The sequence below is a fragment of the Tamandua tetradactyla genome, chromosome 16 (genome assembly GCF_023851605.1).
Source record: "Tamandua tetradactyla isolate mTamTet1 chromosome 16, mTamTet1.pri, whole genome shotgun sequence".
NCBI classification, from domain to species: domain Eukaryota; kingdom Metazoa; phylum Chordata; class Mammalia; order Pilosa; family Myrmecophagidae; genus Tamandua; species Tamandua tetradactyla.
Genome location: NC_135342.1, coordinates 82,375,135 through 82,394,845, shown reverse-complemented (window position 1 = coordinate 82,394,845; position 19,711 = coordinate 82,375,135). Strand labels below are relative to the sequence as shown.

Genomic DNA, 19,711 nt, shown 5'->3' with positions numbered 1-19,711 from the left:
TATGGATTTTATATATGTTATATTTCACAATAAAAAAACTTTAAAAAAAGAAATTAGAAAGAGAAGAAATCACACTAAAAGTAAGCTGAGGGGCGGGCCGCGGTGGCTCAGCGGGCAAAGTGCTTGCCTGCTATGCCGGAGGACCTCGGTTCGATTCCCGGCCCCAGCCCATGTAACAAAAACGGAGAAACAGAATACAATAAAACAAGAAAATGTTTAAAAAAATGTTTCCCTTTCTTCCTTCCTTCTATCCTTCCTTCCTTCTCTCTGTCTTTCCTTTAAAAAAAAAAAAAAAAAAAAAAAAGTAAGCTGAAAGAAAGAAATAATCAAATGTAGAAATAAATGGCATAGAAAAAAATTAAATCTATCATGGCTGGGTCCAAGTCACTTCTTCCCAATCAGACAACTGTATCTTACATATGTCACATTATAAACCCTATAAAATGCTACGCTCTCTGACTGAGAATGTCAATAGCCTAAACTGGAAACACTCTGAACCCTAATTTATCCTAGCCCAGATCCTATCGCTCAAGTGCCATATCTGAGAGGCTCAAAAGGAGAAGTCTTCTACTAAGAAGCCCACAAGGCCTACAAAATTCAGAAAAGCCTTCCTACAAATATTTGTCAATATTATTGAAAAAAAAAAAGACCCTGTAATAAATAAAATATAAAGGATCAGCAACCAGTATTTTAAATGGAATTTAAATAATTTATTTTTCAAATATTTCAATTCTTATGGGTCAATAAACAGTTTTGAAGAAAAGAAATAAAACAACTTTCCCCCTCCACAAGTTTCGCGAAAAGAAAAACTTCAAAAGAAAGCACTTTTTTAAAAAATTTAAGAATGTTAGTATAAAGAAGCTTCTGATTACAACTGCTTTAAAATTCTAGAAATGCATTAAACCTTTGAAAAGCAAGAAAAACTTTTTAAAACAAAAAGTTAAAGGTTTTAAAAATAAGAAGCATGAGATTTTTCCAGTTAATCTATATATTCAGTTAGTGAAAACAAACCAACCGAAACACCTGGGCTTTGAGTGGCTGAGTCACCAAACAGTCCGGCTCCACAAGATGTGACCTGGACACACAGGCGCTCTGCACCTGGCCTGCGGCCTGCACACCTGCCGCCAGGCCGACCGGGGGGCTACGTCAGGCTGACCGGGGTGCTACTGTCTGATGAGTCCCCGTTCCGCTAGGGTCTTACACCGCGGGCTCAGCCATGTCCTACTTATTGCAATGGCTTCAAACATCTGCATCTAGCTTCAACAGTGGAAAAAGGCTGCTTACACTTCTCTACATAAACGTACCTGCACGTACACTCGATCCCTTCAAGTCTGTAATGAATGGTCCCTGTTTCAACGTGATTCTGGCTCTAGCATTTAAAGGATAAGCAGCCTATGTAACGGTCTTCCACGACTTTACAAGAACATGCACATCCGGCACACCACCTCTTCCACTATGTTCTCAAAAGCAGCTTTCAAGTTAAAACCTCATTTTGCTGCACCTAGAATTATAATTAAGAAAATCCTCCACATGCAGGAAGGAAAGGGACCTAAAAGAGTTAATGTCAAGTCCACTTTTCTCGGCCCAAAGGAGAGCACTGTTGCTGGCTGAGACTACACATCCAGGGGACCTCACAAACATCTTTACGGTGGCAATGATAAGACTTTAGCATCACAAAGAAAAGTCTTTTCCTTCTCTTGATTTTAAGTAAAGAACTTCATTCAGGTGTGGAATCTGAAGATCATGATCCCAAATGCCCACTGAGGTTGGCAATCATCCCCAGCCTTCTGTATTGCAGGGACTACAAGAAATAAATATACTACCCTCAGAGTCGACAGCCCAAGCTGGTCTGTGCCCGTTTTAATCAGAAATTCTCAACCAGTGGGGTGGATTCTGGTGATTGCAGAGTAGGGATTTAGCGGGGCATCCCACGACTGAGAAGCTGCACCAGCCCCCTGCCAGCTGTTCTGGCTCTGCCATAACCATCCTCTCCAAAGGAAAGGGCAGGGTGTGTCAGCTGGCCGCTCCCTGCGCGCTCTCCAGGGGCTTCATCAGAACAGAAAGGACCCTCCCAGCTTCTGCACACATCCTGCAAGATGACACTCTGACTTTTCAACAAACTTCTATAATAAACACACATGACTTGGATATAAGAAAATCTGTGGCTTTTGTACCTCTGAATTTTATTTTAAATATCTGAGACCCAAAATAAATAATTCATTAAAAATTATTTACTCAGAATTCCTTATAACTCAGAATGCTAACCAGTTTTTAGGTGTTTCTGAAGACTATTTTCTTTTTACATTCCACTGGCCATATTTCATATCTAAAACTCTCATTCACTTACGTGTGTTTACAAAATTAGTAACTCTGTAATACAGATACACATTTTTTCCATTAGCATACTAGGGTTAAGTTCTTATTCTCTCTCTCCCAAATTTATTATTAACAGCTTTCAATTATTGGCAGTTTTTATTTCTCATTTTCAGAACTTAATGCCACGTTAGTACCTTTTTCAAAAATCATTCAAATACATTTAAAACACTGCCTGGGAAACTGTTCTAAACAATGATCGTGACGATGAGTGTAGAACTCGGTGGTGAGATCGTGAGCCTGGGCACTGTGTAAGGAATGTTTGCATGTTAAGGATGCTTGTGTTTGCATATTGTTTTATCAATTAAAAAAAAAAAACCTCTGCCTTGGAGAAGCTGGAGAAATGATTTTTCCTTCTATTAATTTTATAACTAATGGTTTTAGTAGCAATACCAATAAATCTCATGCCAATAAATAATCATAAGTAGTATTCAAGAGTGGGTTGATTTTATCTCACCAATACAACTTAAAATCAGGAAACATAATTAATTTGAATTAATTAGGTTTTAGGTTGGAGTTGAATTAGAAAACATTGCTTCTACTTCACCACCTGTTAATATTCCCAGGTCAACCATGAAGGGTTCTAAGAGGCAAACCTCCCCAGCTGGCCATAGGAAGTATGACAGCATGTCTGGAGGTTGCTCATGGCAGCTTCCCCCAGCTGCTACCACCGGCGCTACAGTCAGCCATGCAGTTGGTAGCTCCCTGCACCCTGGAAACGCCTGCATCCAGGTGGGCAGCTCAAGTGTTCAACAACCTAAAAATCAAACGAATCAGGCACACAAGTCAGACATAAGAACTGAGCATGAGTGGTACTGACACCTCTTATGACAATTGTGTTAACGAGGGGTGTTGTCAGAACTCCAAGTAAGGAACTTTTCTGCTTAAAGACCAGGAAACTGGAACCTGACTACATGATGTGCTCAAGGTGCCCCCAGAGCAGCTTCACACCAGGGAAACTGGTCCCAGAGGCCTGGGCTTCTCCAGTTGTGCCATGCTCACTACCCAGGTGGAACCCCAAAAATGAACAGTTGTCAGGATCCAAACTGGAAGCGTGCTGTGCATCCCCTGGGAAATCGCTGTCACTGGCAGGATAAATAGAGGTGAGAACACTCACCTGACCCGGCCAATGATCATAAAACACAGAGGGTAGAATCTGAATTTGAAGATGCTATCAATACTTTCTCCAAATCATGAAGATCACCACATCCAAACAGAAGACAAGAAGTGCCAAATGGCCAGGGAGGTCTACCCATAGGGCACCCAAGCTTCTCACAGCAGGGCAGCAGGTCGCCCACGGCTCTGCCATCTCCTAGGGTGATGGTTCTCAATGCCAGTGCCCAGGAGGCCACTATGAATTCAACTATCAAGTAAATCTAGAAAAAAATTATACTTTCCTTCATTTGAAACTTCACCAAGAATGGCCTACCAATTTGTAACGTCCCATCACCAAGCAGAAAACACTCGTGGGGTCTGAGTCCCCACCCACTGCACAGGACCCAGTAAGTGGTGCGGCCATCTGACGCCGTCTCTATGCTTTCTAAGGTCAGCTGGTCTGACCATTTACACTTGGAAAGGCAGGTCATTTATTACACTGCTTTCCTTTTACTTCTCCTTTAAATGCAGTTAGAACAGTACATGTACATTTTATATTATAAGTTAAATTTTCTGAATACTGTGATTCAGGATAAGGGACATTGAAGGACTACACAGAAAGAAGGCATTGAGTCCGACAGTGTTGCACGTCTCTGTGCTGGAGCCTAGAGAGTGTGGCACACGGAATATGGTAGGCAAGCATTTTTAAGGAAAAACCACATTGGTGACCTGTCATTAGAGCATATCAACACCCTATAAAAGGCTCCTATTCCAAAGAAACATTATCACAGAAGCCCACTTCCCCTCTGAGAAGAGAGATACCCATACTCTACCATCACTGGGTGGAAGTCAAACAAACCAGCATGCTTTTAAAAGTTAAAGAAGAGAATACTGATTTTGGCAAGACACCAAGTGTAATCCAAAGCTGTCCCGACAAACGAGGACGGTTGCAGGATGGGTGGCCATTCTGGAACTGGGGCAGGACCCTGGCATCCCGGCCAGTAGGGGATCCCTCCACTCCCCTGCACGCTCTCGGCAGTGCTCATGCAGCACCCGATGCCCACCAGCAAGGCTGGCTGCAGCCCCTCCAGGCCTCCTGCAGCTCCAACCCCAGGGCCCCCTGCCCCACTGGCCACCACCCCGGGCCCGCACAGACATGCAATGCAGGAGAGGAAACAGGAGTCACAGTGCAGAACCGCAACAGACAAGCACGCAGCAAACATGCTCACAGCTCCCACTAAGTCCAAAGATGGATTATGCCATAAAGACAGCATCTTTGTAGGCCTGAGGAAGGAAGGGCAAAGCCACAGGACCGCCCAGAGCCAGAGCTCCGCCAGGCCCAGGGGCTGTAGCACCCGGCACGGTGCCGTGGACCATAGCTTCCTGCTTTCATTAATCTATTCAGCAAGTTTCTTAGAAGGCAAAAGAGTCCAATGACACATGAAGGACTGGCCCCTCTCTAAGATTAGACTCTAAATTAAAGAGAAAACTGTACACTAGAGTGAAAAGTTTGATATACTGAAGTGAAATTTTGAAAAACTACCTTTAAAAATAAATATCTTAAGACTAGCCTGACAGAATAGGAAAAAACAAAAGGAGCAAATGTGCGTCTTCAAAGATCTGGAGGCGTTAGTTCCAAAGAGAAGATCATCAGTCCGGTCTACGCCAAAAAGGAAAATGTGAGAGTGAACTCAAGTCTTTCCTTCACCATGCCTGTGTTTGGTTTCAGTCTAACTAAATCAGCACCTTGGAACTATTACGGCAGACACGCTCATGAATTAGTCTACAGAGAATTAAGTAGCCCCCACGCCTGGAGCAGGAGGGGAAAGCTTCTGCAGAGCAGGCCCCAGCCGTCCTCACCACCGCACTTTGTTGCAGGTCTGCGTCGCGCCCAGCGGGGAGCCGGCCACCATGGGCACCTGGATGGGGCTGTGCTGCTTGTTGGTCACCAGGTCCAGCTTCTCCTCTAGCGACTTACACGCAGCCTCCAGGGCCTGCAGCTTGGCCTCGATGCTGTCCAGCCGCAAGCATATCGTCTGGTTGATGGAGTACAGGAATGACTGGAAGGAAAAGAAAGAAAACCTTTACAAAGGGCACCTTCAAGTTCAGTGAAACAAGTCCAAGGAACACCTAACAGCTATTTTCTAATTTCAACTGTATTATTCCAAAATTTAACTAGCTATTTAGTTACAAGCCAGTCACATTGAGTAAACACATTCATTTTATTTAAAATTTGATCAAGTAATCATGGTTTCACTTATATGTGTAGTTGTAATTCTTAATTATGCTGAAGTCTAGATAATAAAAAAAAGTATGTAACCTTTACTATGTTATTATTATTAATCAGTACATTTATACAACAAAACTAGCCAAATCTTTTGAACTATGAAAACAAATAACACCTAACATCAAAGCAGCATGAAAACTACTGGCTGTGTGTGTGCACTTTCCACCGACCGCCTTGAAAAGGTGATTAGATCATATGTATCATCTGGTTTTGAAACTTGGTCATGAGGTTCCCTTGGATTTTTCTGAACAGGGAGTTTGCCACCTAGTGGTCTAGGTAAAAAAAAAAAAAAGTAGTTTTTATGCTTCATTCTTATTGATCAGCCATCTCAATTACTAAAGGAAATTAACCATAATAAGCAGTGACACATTATTCCAAACCCCAGAAACTCATCAAAACATACGAAATGGACAGGTAAGCTCTTAACAGCACACTTCCTATTTCTGCTACAAGTTAACCGGGATACAGGGATACATTAATGGAAACATTAGGCAATAATTCCACTATGCAACACAAACGCCCTAAACTAGTTGACAGGGGGCCTCAGAGTGCTAGTTAGTAGCAAGTTCAGAAAGGATCCAATAGTTCAATTTGGTCCTAAGCCTCAGACCTGTCTTGAGATTCAATATCTGAAACTGAAAAAGAATTTGTTTCATCCTTTTCCTCTCCTTCTCTGCCCTTGAATTAAAAAGCAGAATCCCAAAAGTGGGCACATCACCAAGAAGGACGAATAGGGAAAGCAGATGAGGCCCCTATGAGTTACGCAGAGCGGATCACGGATCTCGGACAAATGGGTGAGATAAAAAAGGGCCTACGTTTTCACTGAAAGGGCTTTTGCATCTAACTGTTGCTGACCCACAGCACGAGTTAGGGTTCTGCTCACTCTTTCTATGGGAACGGGATCTGCAGAACATCAACATTACAGCGATAGCACACATCAGATGACAGGGCTGACATCGAGACCCCGGAGAGGAAGATGGCTCTTCTTATTCTCTGCATCGTCCATGAATGCACTGTCTCCTTTCTTGACACCATGGCAATAACGAACAGCCATGAGGCCAGTGAATACAAGCACGATCCAAACAACCCACTTTGGTCGCAGAAGATCACCTGTCCCTGGCAAGACTCTTCACAAGACAGATAATATATAAACAAAAAAGCCAAAGAAACAAATCTGAATTCTGTCTCATTTGCTGACTACTCTCCATTGAAATGGTGCAAACAATGAAATGACAAAGTAGTGTATAAAAGAGAGGAGAACAAGCAATAGGTATGAGACCAAACCTTATGCAAGTGTGGACATTCAATCATCTTTGACCTACAGAAAAGGCAATTTCACAAGGTTCAACCTAATATAATTCTTCTTGAAAAGCAATAATCAATGGTTGAATTCTTGAGTAAAACCCGTGATAACTTTACTATCTTTTAAAACATTTGGTTCCTAAATTCTTTAAACATAGTAAGACCATATTTTTTTTAACTTTTTTTATTAATTAAAAAAATTAACAAACAAAACACTTAAATGTCATTCCATTCTACATATACAATCAGTAATTCTTAATATCATCACATGTTGCATATTCATCATTTCTTAGTACATTTGCATCGATTTAGAAAAAGAAATAAAAAAACAGGAAAAGAAATAAAATGATAATAGAGAAAAAAAAGACTATACATACCATACCCCTTACCCCTAGCTTTCATTTACCACTATTTCAAAACTGAATTTATTTTAACATTTGTTCCCCCTATTATTTATTTTTATTCCATATGTTCTACTCTTCTGTTGATACTGTAGCTAAAAGGAGCATCAGACACAAGGTTTTCACATTCACAGAGTCTCATTGTGAAAGCTATATCATTGTTCAATCATCATCAAGAAACATGGCTACTGGAACACAGCTCTACATTTTCAGGCAGTTCCCTCCAGCCTCTCCGCTACATCTTGAACAACAAGGTGATATCTACTTAATGCATAAGAATAACCTCCAGGATAACCTCTCAACTCTTTTTGGAATCTCTCAGCCATTGACACTTAGTCTCATTTCACTCTTCCCCCTTTGGTCGAGAAGGTTCTCTCAATCCCTTGATGTTAATTCTCAGCTCATTCTAGGGTTTTTCTCAGTCCTTTGATGCTGAGTCTCAGCTCATTCCAGGGTCTCTGTCCCACATTGCCAGGAAGGTCCACACCCCTTGGAGTCATATCCCACGCAGAGAGGGGGAGGGTGGTGAGACTGCTCATCATATTGGCTGGAGAGAGAGGCCACATCTGAGCAACAAAAGAGGCTCTCCTGGGGGTGAGTCTTAGGCCTAAATTTTAAGTAGACTTGACCTATCCTTTGTGGGGTTAAGTTTCATGTGAACAAACCCCAAGACTGGGGGCTCAGCCTATAGCTTTGGTTGTCCACACTGCTTGTGAGAATATCAAGAATTCAACTTGGGGAAGTTGAATTTCTCCCCACTCTCACCATTCCCCGAAGGGGGCTTGCAAATACTTTTCCAGTCACTGATCAAATCACTCTGGGATTCATCGGGGCATCACTCTGGACAAACCAACAAAATCTCATGTGCTACCTGAGATTCCAAGTACTTATGACATTCAATCAAACTATCTACATGAGTTATATTAGGAAATGCTCGAGTCAAAATATAAATTTTGTAACAAATAAACATTTTTTGCTTTAGTCTCACACATAAGGTGACATTTTAAAGTATTAATTATCATTTATTTTCAGCATCCTGCAGTAATGACATTCCTTTGTTCTTTCTCATGCCAAAACATTTTTAAAATTTGTACATTGTACATTTCACTATTATTATACACTCTAGGCATTCCTAGATTATACCATCTCAATCTTTAACATCTATCTTTCTTTCTGATTTCATTTATGTCCCCAGCCCTCCTCCCTCTATCATTCTCACATGCAGCTTCATTCAGTGTTTTAACATGATTACTTTACAATTAGGTATTATTGTACTGTCCATTTCTGAGTTTTTGTATCCAGTCCTGTTGCACAGTCTGTATCCCTTCAGCTCCAATTACCCATTATCTTACCCTATTTCTATCTCCTGATGGTCTCTGTTACCAGCGACATATTAAGACCATATCATTTTAATTTTGATTTATAAATCACTCTGCCTGGGGTTTGGGTGAAAATTACTGTTACATACTAATATAACAATTTCCAGACAAATTAGTAACATAACCAAGAAAGCTATAGGGAAGAGTATTTTAATTAAGTCTTTTGTACACAAGTGATGTTAGCCATAAACCACTCAAATCTATTCTTTAAAGAATTCTTGACAATTTAGAAAGCGAGTTTTTTCCAACAGCACACAAGACTATACCTGCTCACAGTGTGAAAACTGCAGGCCATCCTCCACGTTGTTAACTGCCGAGCTGGAAGCGAGGAGGGACCACCTCCATGTTTATATTTCTACATTCCCGCATTATTTAAAGGGTGTACAATACATGTATCTTTTGTGGCAAAATTATAATTGTACTTTATTTTAAAATACAATAATGCAGACTTCTTTCATGTTGGTCTAAAACAGAAACTTACTGTGAATGTATTTTTAAATCATCCCACAAGTTTGAGCTTCCACTAAACTTTGTTAACAGAATGAACAGAAAATGTCTAAATGGGTGCCCTGAATAAACAAAGTGATTACATGATTTGATTTTCATTTTCATTGCTTTCTTAACGTCCTCATATTTGCTGATACTTATCTCTATGACACTGCAAACACCAGAAACAAACAAGTAAATTCAAGATTTAAAAAATAATTGATTGACTGAGTCAGTGGTTTCCAAGAACCCCATCTAGTAAACTTTAAAAAGTAGGTTACTTAGATGTTAGTTACAGAAGGGCTTTATTCCTGTGGAAAATAGCCAAACTGATTTTCACTTTCCTTCCATCCACAGTCTACAGGTCTCTGCAGATCTGCTCATCTGGCAGCAATCTCAATCTACACAATGTCTATTCCTCACACTTTTCCAGGAGAATAAATAGTGCAATGCATTACAAATAACAAAACAAGCTTTTTACCTTTATACAGGGATCCTGACAATTGATTTCTAGTCTCTGACGTTTCAAAGCAGGTTCCTCTTCATCTGTCACCACATGATTCTCCAGTACAACTGAAAAATCAACAGTTTTCCGGTTAAGACAGTAAAGTCTTCTCACGTTGGGGTTTAATCTTTAAATGGTGCAACTTATTTCATGTTACCTTTTTACAGTTTAAACTTAAAATTCTCAGCTGGGCAAAAAATAGGATTTCTTCTTAATCCCAGGAAAAAACTGCCAATGAATCACTCCTAACACCCAAAATCCCCTGTTCACTGTTTCATTAAGCTAATAACTTGTTTGGATTTCAATGTAATAAAATCCAATCAAGTAATAATGATTTCTTCTCAACTTAGGAAGTCTCATCTGATGGCTAATATCATTTCAAAAGCAAGACCACTCTCTGATTATTACATTTTCTTACATGTCGAGAATCAAAACAGTCTTAAACTTAGCATGCTAAGCCACGCAGCTGAAACACGGAGCCCCCACCCATCAGCAACTTCTGTCCGTTCCCTTAAGAGTGGGCGACTCAGCCCAAGTCCCAGGCCCGCCACAGCAAGGTCCCCCTCCTTACTATCCTCCAGGCTTGGCTACAAAAGGTCTGAAAAATAACCACAGAATCAAAGGTCAAAATCGCCCCAGTCCTGTCTCTGCCCTCACAGTATCTGGTCCTTTTCCCTGGGCAGTGCCAATTTCTAAACATTTACATATTTACAAGTACAGATTAAATTTCAGAAAACACTTTTAATTTAACATTATGCCATGGACCTATTTCCATTCTGCTACAGAGTTTAGCGCCTGGTGTCTTTGTCTTGGCCTCTCTCTCCACCTCCCGCCATGCTCACACAGGGACGGGCACCGCTGTGTCTTCTCTCCTCACTCAGCAAGACCGTGTGGCTATCGTCCAGGCCAACAGCTCTCACCCACTCCTCTTGACAAGTAGTACCAGTCTGTAAATCTATTTTATAGAAATGAGTACATGAAAAAATGCACACGTGTGTACGCTTGTGTGAATGTACACATACATACGGCTTTCTACTACAGCACTGTGAGTAGAGAAATGAAAAATCTGAATGTTTGTCAACCGCCCACCCCTGAAATATTATCAGTCCTCCCTTCCAAGTGCACCAACGGGATGCACTGAGACTGTGTCAATTGATCCTGTCCCCACTCTTGCCCATTAAGCTTCCCCCAAGGCCACCAATCCCCCCAGTAACTGCACTTAGTCTGTCTTCATGAAGCCATCCCTGAGCCCGCCACGCCGACCAGCCTTACCCCAGGGCTCACCCCACCTGCCCAGCACCCTGCACAAGTCTGGGCGGAGCACGTCTTTCTATCTTTCTGGCATTCAGATTCTTCATCTGTTAAGAGACGGCCGGGCAAGCAAGGGAGAAAGCCCAGGGCCAGATCTCCCCATGTGCCCCCACCTCTGTTAGAGCAACTCCACCCCAAAATTATTATATACAGAGATTTCAGATAAGAGCTCGATTTTTAAAAAAACAGTATCAATCTCTTTTCAAGCCTGTACATACTAGATGATTCATCTCCCATCTCCAAGATTTTTAAGACTCTAAATAGTCATATCAATCTAACATGAACCCTTACCAAAGTCCCAGGCAAGGGCAGTAAATTATCCAAAAAGCTTCTTTACAGAAACCAGCCAAGGGCCAAAACTAACAAGCCCACTGCTTCCCAAAGGGCCTTGGCATCATACGTTGTGAATACCTAGTGGCAGTGAATACCTTAATCATCTCTGCATAAATGTTTGCCAAATGAATTCTCATTTAATCAAATAAAAGGAAAGATGTGAAGTCAAAGCAGGGATGGCAAAAAATTCATGCCTCCAAGTGCCTGTGGTTAGTCAAAAGACAGGTTCTCAGGGCCTCGTCAAAACCTACCGGCTCCCATGGGAAACATGGTGGTGCCAAGCCCGGGGAACAGAGGGCACCCCTAGCATGCCTTATTCTAACCCTTTCAGTTCGCTGAAGAGTCCAAAGGGATTAAGTGATTTGTACTGAATCATACAGCTAATTTCCTCTTACTAGAAAATAAGAGTCCATGCTCCTTGACAACTTAAAGTTCCTCAGCGGCGTAAGCAAAGAGTGGCAAAGCAGACAGCTCAAAGGGTAATGGGCCATGGTATAAAGACAGAATGCACACACCCAGTTCAACAGTAGTTTCTTTGGATACTGGGACTGCAAGCGACATTTATCTTCTTTGTATTCTGCTAAATTTTGCGTGCATTGCTTTTTATAATTTTGCCTATGTTGCTTTTAGAATTAGACAGAAGAACTGTGGTTAATTTTAAAGCAATCATAACCAACTAGAATAAAACGCCTGATGGCAACTGCAAACTTTCATAGGTTCGAACAGGTCAAGTCAATATAACATCTGAAAAGTGTGCATTTTAATGGAAATAAGAAAAACTAAAAGGACACGTGTAAATATATCACTAGCATTATGGAAAATTCTTTATTTAATCTACTTGCTTGATTTTACTTAAAAAGTTGCAAAGTTCATAGTTTGGAAATGAGGAAAAATAATCTTGATCTTAAACCCAGCCTGGCTCTAATGTGTGCAGAGCACCGTGGCATTTGCTGTGGCATATAAATTCTTTAAGGTCAAAGATTACACAAAAGATTACACCTTTTTGTCTCTGAGCCTCAAAGATTCTCTCACACATTAGGTTTTTATTAAACATTCAACAAACTGCAGTTTCAGTTACTCAGAAAATAGTGATGGCACAATATCAAGATTAGAAATGATTTCTCTAAGTCTTTTTGTAATTTACAGAGAAAGAATTTGAGACATAAGCTATCAGAATTTTCATAGCTCTAAAAACGCTTAAAATATATGCAATGGGAAGATTTTTCTCTTGTAACACTGCAGTGTGTGATTTCTCATGAAGCTGTCCTTAGCCTACCAAACATTAACAGATCTATTAAAAATTATTGCCATGACAGTGTTTCCTAGTAAGAAATCAGAAGCAACATAAGAGAAAAACCTGACTAAAGAATTGCATTGCCAAAACACTGCTTTCATTTCTCTTTGTGACTGCTCATTTAATTCCAAAATTATTTATATTCCTTTCTCTTTCCACATCACAACTAACTTCCTCGTGAAGTTTTTTCAATTAACATACCAACTAGACTATACAAAACAGACAGCACACTTCATCATGAGCTTTCTGAAAATTCTCTTTTCTATAGGGGAAAAAAAGTTAAGTGCTTTAATTCTAATGTTTCAGAAAAAACATGAAAGCAACCAAAATGTTCAGTAACTTAGCCGTGCACTTGTCACTTTTAAACTTAACAAAAATATGAAACACATAATACCTCGAGGTTAAAAAAATGGAAGAAACATATGACTTTTTCTAAAATAATAAGTGTGGACAAGGATTTTCATAGACAGAGTTCCTGAAATTTAGTGTTTCGTTTCTACAGGGTCTCCTTAAAACAAATATTTAGTTAAGGTTTCAAAGTAGGTTTGGGCCTTTATTTCATTAAGAAGAACTATCAGAGTTAGCAAAGGTATAGGGAAAAAAGTTGTTCTCACACACAGTTGGTGGAAGAATAAATTAATAAAATGTTTCTGGGAAATTTGTCAGTATCTTAACAAAATTGTAAATGTACACAGAAATTCTACTCCTGGGAACTTACCCTACAAAAACACCTCACCAAGATATCTGTACTACTTACTGCCGGCTCGGACAGAAAAGAAAGGCGCAAGCTTGCGAGTGGCCACTTGCAGGCTGGTGTAGGCAAGGGCACACCTACCAGTGGAACACTCTGTGGTCATTAAAAAAAATGAAGTAGATTCATTTATACCAATGTGGAAAGGCTTTCAGGACATATTACAATATGGAGTTTAAAAAAGGGAACTTGTAAGGAAGATTAAGGAATAAAGGTGTGGTTCAGCACTGTCACATGCGCCCACAGTGGGGGGCAGGAGAGAGACACAGAGACGGTGCAAGGGGCAGCAGCATCCACAGGGAGAGCGCTGGGGGCCACATGTCCACTGTCAGCGGTGGCTCCCTCTGGGGAAAGGACTCAGGGGCGGGAGAATGGGAGGGTACCGATACACTAGGATTTGAATTTCCAATACAGAGCACGCCTTACTTTTGCTTTGTCTTGATCGAAAGGAAAGAAAACTATTGGAACCACTTTTGATTTGGGACCAAAGGAAGAGAACAGTATTCCACCTACTGCCCCAAAGCTTTGTACCTGGGTGGTCCGGACTCAAATCCTCCACTGCAATCTGAACCACGTCCGCCAGGTCCTGCTCCGACATCATCCAGAACGGTCAAGCGGTGAGTAGCCCAGCAGCAGTAAAGTCGGCTTGACTGGGCCTCAGTCACCTGCAAAAGACAAATAACAATAAGAAAGTTAACAAGCCTGACACAGAAATGAGAAAAACTGCCAAGCACATGCAGGAGAGAGGACGTCAGACAGCTGGCTGCAGGTCTCCATGGAGGATCTGACTTGCCCCACACCACCAAAAGGCTGGTGCTCTGAGAATGAAGAAACAGCTCAAAGCAATACGCAAGGCCTCCTTCCTTAACCACCAGATCAGCCCTACCTGAGAGCCCCTCTCCCTAATCCACTCCGCCCACCACTTCCAAAGTCAGCGCCCCAAAATGGGCTTAAACATGCCACCTGAGCACACAGTCTTGGTGCTTCCCTCCTCCCCGCAGCAACCCTCTTAGTCCTCTTAGCTCCCTGCTCCACCGGTGGCAGTGCGGAATCCCATGCTCCAAGCGCATGGCCTGCTCCACAGTCCACACCCGGTCCTCCACCTAGGCCGTCCTTCCTACTCGGCTTCTGCTCCTGCAGCTGAGCTCCCCTGGGCTCACCGAACCGGGGCACCGCCACGTGGCCCTGGCCCTCAGAGAAGCCTGTCCAGCCACAGACTGCACCCGTCTGGAGCAGGGGCTGGTCCACACTTGAGCTCTGGTTTCTGAGCCCAGCAGCGTCTGGAGCAGTCATTTACCTTCTCCCTGCTCCTGCCACATTCTAATCAGGCCTAGAGACCTCAAAAGACATTTCCCAAAGAGATGAAAAACATATCCTAATATTTCAAACAAGGCAAAACACATTAAGAAATGATCCAAGAAATGAAAGAACTTAAATCAGCATTTGGAAAACTCAGAAATGAGGGGCTAGAACTCAGTAAAGAATAGAAATAAAAGAAAATAACTTTGGAAACCAATCATTTCAAATTAAAACATTTAAAAGACTAAACTATAGGGCAATATGAGAGTGGCTCAGTGGTAGAATTCTCACCTGCCATGCCAGAGACCCAGGTTTGATTCCCGGTGCCTGCCCATGTTAAAAAAAAAAGACTAAACTATAGGAAATTCAAGAACAAATGAATATAACAGATAAGGCCTTAAGAAAAACACAACATAAAAATAAGGAAATATTTAAAAATGAAAAAGGCCCAAGAAAAGTAGCATGGAAAATGGCAAAGACGAGCCAACATGTATATACATATATATAACAGGAGACCCTAAAAAAGGAAACCAAGGCAATGAAACAGAATAGTAAAAACTAGAATTCAAGAAAACAAACAAAATGTTTGAAACTACTTATTAAAAGTGTACACGACAAACTCAGAAAATCAGCCTTGAACAACCAACACCAAAACAGAGTCTAAGAAAAATATTCTTTAAAGAAAATAAAAATTTCCTTTAGACATCCAGACAATCATCTGGGCAAAAGAACAAACAAGCAAACAAAAAAACAGGTAACTTATAATGGAAAGAAAATGAGATTAACAACTCTAACAGAAGATACTGAGGGTAAGAAAAACATGAATCATGACTTTCAAGTATAAAGACAACAAATTTTTATCAATATGTAGTGCTTGCACAATATTATTTCCATAAACCCTTCTTGAAGAATCTCCTAGAAAAACAAGCTTCAAGTAACCAAAATCACTTGGAGAGATATCAACTTAACAACTGGTTAATGATGAGTACCCAGCGTATACTGACACACAGAACTCAGTAAAGGAAGAGTGACAAGGGAGGAAATACAGTATGTAATGGCTATGTGTTCTGACAACGCACACACAGTTAAACTATTAAAAACGGGAAAGAAAATAGGAAGAACATACACAAAACAAAATTTTAAGTCTACAGAAATCATCATACAGAGTGGTAGTATAGGAATTTCACTCTGAGAATGTTTTGTGCACAAATGAGTACCTGTGGTACATTTTTTTGAGGGGTGGGGGCACTTGTGGTGTATTTTAATTCTATTATTCCTGATGTCCTCAAAATGTGAATGTCCAGCCTAGGGAAGAGCCTATACAGAGGTAAGATCACAGCGGGTAAACCAATGCCTGCAGTCCTCCACTGAACTCTGAGTATAAACGTATGGGTATGTGTGTTAGTGTGTAGATATTTCTTGAGTTCTGCCCCCTGAAAAAGCCATACAGCCGCAATCAACCTAGTAGCAAGGTGGGTCTAGAGACCGGGTTGTGCTGTTGAAGATCTCACAAAAAAAGACCCAGACTTCTTAGAGAAATGGCTGATTCCAGGTTTGAGGAAGGAATGTGCAACATCAACCTGGGAGACCTTGTCATACAACACGTAAGGAAGCAGTCAAAGACTTGAGGGTGGCAGCAAGGACTCAGGAGCCAACTTAAAGAGGCTCCTGCTGGCCAGAGAGCCAAGAACTCGCACTATCAAAGATGACCACAATGGACTAAAAGAGAACCATTTCTGAATTTATGGATTCATAATAATGAAAAAAAAATTTTAATCACTTTTGGAGGATGCTAGGGAAGTTTAATTTTTTAATGGTAATAAGGACTAAGAATCAAACATTTAATCTGCCTTTCCAAACCAACAGCACCACTGGAAAACCAAACAGTAAACAATGGGAAGTTTCTCTGAATGAGACAGTTATAACACCATCATTTTGCAAACACTGATAAATTAAAAATCTAGTCATTGAGCATCTGTGGCCGTTAGCATCACAGAAAGACAAACAGACATTATCTGCTTGGCCACGAAAACACAGTACGAGTTATGAACTAGCCTCATTCCTACCAAAACAAGCAAACAAAAATCTTGAATCTGATTAAGCTTCTCGAATCCAACTACTACCAGTTTACATGGAACACAGAAGTCAGAGGAACACATGAAACCACACCGCAGAGAGGCAAGCAGCATGATAAACATACAAACTGCGGGGAATTCTACAGACAAATTTATCACCTGCTTTGATCAATAAATAAATTGCAGGGGGTGTGGGAGTAATCAAAGGGGTGCCTATAAATTAGAGTTTAAAACCTTAACAATTTTTTTTAGACAGTCAAAATTAAACCAGTGTTAAGGAATGTACTCTGGGTAGTAATCCTACAAATATAAGCAAGTAAGTGACTTCTAGAAGTGAGGGTGATGGCTCCACTTGGGGAGCAGGCAGGGCTCTCTTTAGGAGGGGCACTTAGAGGGCAATGGGTGGGGACAAGTGCTGCACTCCTGCGTGACAATGGCGTTCACACAGAATAATTACAGTTTGTTGAATGCAACTTTCTGTATTTATGTTATATTTTTTAAAGAACATTTTTATGGCAAAGTTACAACACAATAAGAAAGAAGTACTTGCTGCACATACAACAAAGGGCTGCTTTTCTTTTCTTTCTTTCAGAGGAATCAAGAGAAGAGCAACGAACCTGCCAAGATGAACACCGGAAATGGGTGCTGAGCTCAACGAAAAGGAGCTAAAGGCTTTTTAACACACGAAGACGTTTGATCTCACACATATTTCTAAAAACACAAATTCAAACAAAATACCATTTTTCACCCATCAGGTTGGCAAAAATCAAGCAGTTTTGGATTACACCTTGTTGGAAGAATATTAGGCAACAGGCACTCTTGCACTTTAGGTCGAGTATGAACTGGACAGCCTTTTTCAAGAGCAACCGGCAATGACAATCAAACTGTTAAATGGCCACAGCCTTTAACCTGACCGTTCCACAATCAAAAATTTACCAAGCACATATATTCACATATTTGTGCAGATTTTTTTTGTACAAAAAATCTAAGGCATTGCTTTTAGCAGCAAAAGAATGGATACATCCTAAATGTACATCGGTGGAGGAGTATTTTTAAAATTATGGCATAGCTATACAATGGAATACTACTACAATCGTTACCAGGAACAAAGTAGCTCTTTCTAAGGAACAACGCCTCAGATACAGTATTATTTGCAAATAAATGGAGCAAAACAATAGGCATAAGATGCTCTTTAAAAATATGCTAGATATGCAAAGACCCCTCTGGGTTAAAATATACAAAGACTGTCTAACAAGTATTTTGAAACAATGTGGTCACGCTAAATACGTGTCCTTTAAATGCAAATTAACTGGTGGTTAGTTTGAAAATCAGTTACATAGCCCATAAATCTTTTTTTTCCCAATTAAGAACAAAAACAAAGATTATTAGCCAGATAAACTAAATTTCTTAAGGAAGGAAGTCTTCCTCAATTCAGTACTACCACCTACCAACCTTTGAATTGGTGGACTTCAAATGTTTTAAAGGTCACAGACTGCTTTAAGAATCTAATTTTTTTTTTAAATAAGCTATGGGCCCTGTTCCAAGAAAAAGCACAGACAACATTCTGGAAAGTTTCAGAGGTTTCAAAAACGCCAGAAATTACTGGCTGCCCACCCCAAAATCAGCAGCCCCTAAGCAACAGGGGGCACACGGCACCAGGTACAGGTTCACATCTCAGCTTCCCTTGCAGCAAGTGAGGTCACGTGACCAAGTTCTAGCCCATGAGCTCAACTGGATTCCAGGGCTGGAATGAGACTGGGTCAGAGCGAGTTGGAGTGGTGGAGTCACCACCTGGAGGGAAGGAGCCTGGTCCCTGATGTCCATGGAGCTGCCGCACTCTCCCTGGATGGTGTGCCTCAAATTTCTCATGAGATGGCAGCATAACCAGCCACCTACTTCAAAACATGACTTTGGAGCCCATCACATGCAGCCAGACTTCAATTTAACTGATAGACTCTGGCACCCATTCCTGGGTCACCCCGAGGCCACAGATTCCACATTAAACACCTGCCCTTGGTAAGTGGCCAGGGAAAACTGCTTCTGAATGCCCACTGCAAGTTTTTTCCTGGTTTCTAGAAGCTAGAATGGCGTAAAGTGGTTAAAATGGCTTAAATGGCTAAAAGCCACACTTAAGAGTGGCTTAAAAAACCCATCTGAGCTCACCATAAAATCCTGAATCCTAACCTCTTCCAAGTGAAGACACCACACATCATCCAAGCTGTTTACTCAAAATGATTCTGCTGCCTGCCAGCACAGAGTCATTTAAAATTCTGCTAACAGTGAAGGTCTGAAGATAAAAGATGAGGGCTGCAAGCTCAAGAAAACTAGAACAGAGCAATGCAGGCAGTCGCCATTCTGGCAGATGAAACTTGCCATTTCTCAGAAGTCCTGAGGATAGCCCAGCCTTAATATAACAAAGCAGCTGGACTGAGATGAACATTCAGTAATGTCCCCAGTGCAGCTCGGCAGCAGCCACCAGGCCTGCGGAGAGAAGCATCTTCCATGGAGCACACAAGAAACAAGAGACAAGAGCTGAAAGGAACAACTTGGCTGTGCATTCCTCAGGCACGGCGGAGGACACTACTGCAAAGCCAGTGGCATGAACAAACCAAACAGAAGGCGCTCCAGAATAGAATGTTAACAGAAAGGAATAAAAACGGCCACCTGCAGAACAGCATGTAGAATGTGATCTCAACTGCTTCCTAAATATTGCATCTTTGTGTTGCTATATGGGCAAATGTCTGCGTGTACAAATGAAAAGAGACACACCGAACTCAAGAGCAGTCATCTACCGGAGAAGGAGGGGTACAGACAATACAA

General features: G+C 41.2%; 1 protein-coding gene across 3 annotated transcripts in view; it reads right to left on the bottom strand.

Moving 5' to 3' along the window:
- BANP (BTG3 associated nuclear protein) overlaps positions 1-19,711 on the bottom strand; it is a 189,313-nt gene that overhangs the window by 146,824 nt on the left and 22,778 nt on the right. For all 3 annotated transcript variants that reach the window (XM_077133259.1, XM_077133258.1, XM_077133260.1), the window contains exons 2-4: positions 14,049-14,182; positions 9,805-9,896; positions 5,329-5,528 (exon numbers count right to left, since the gene is read on the bottom strand). In XM_077133259.1, the coding sequence (XP_076989374.1) occupies positions 5,329-5,528; positions 9,805-9,896; positions 14,049-14,118 (362 nt within the window). In that variant the 5' untranslated portion in view covers positions 14,119-14,182. The remainder of the gene's footprint in view (positions 1-5,328; positions 5,529-9,804; positions 9,897-14,048; positions 14,183-19,711) is intronic.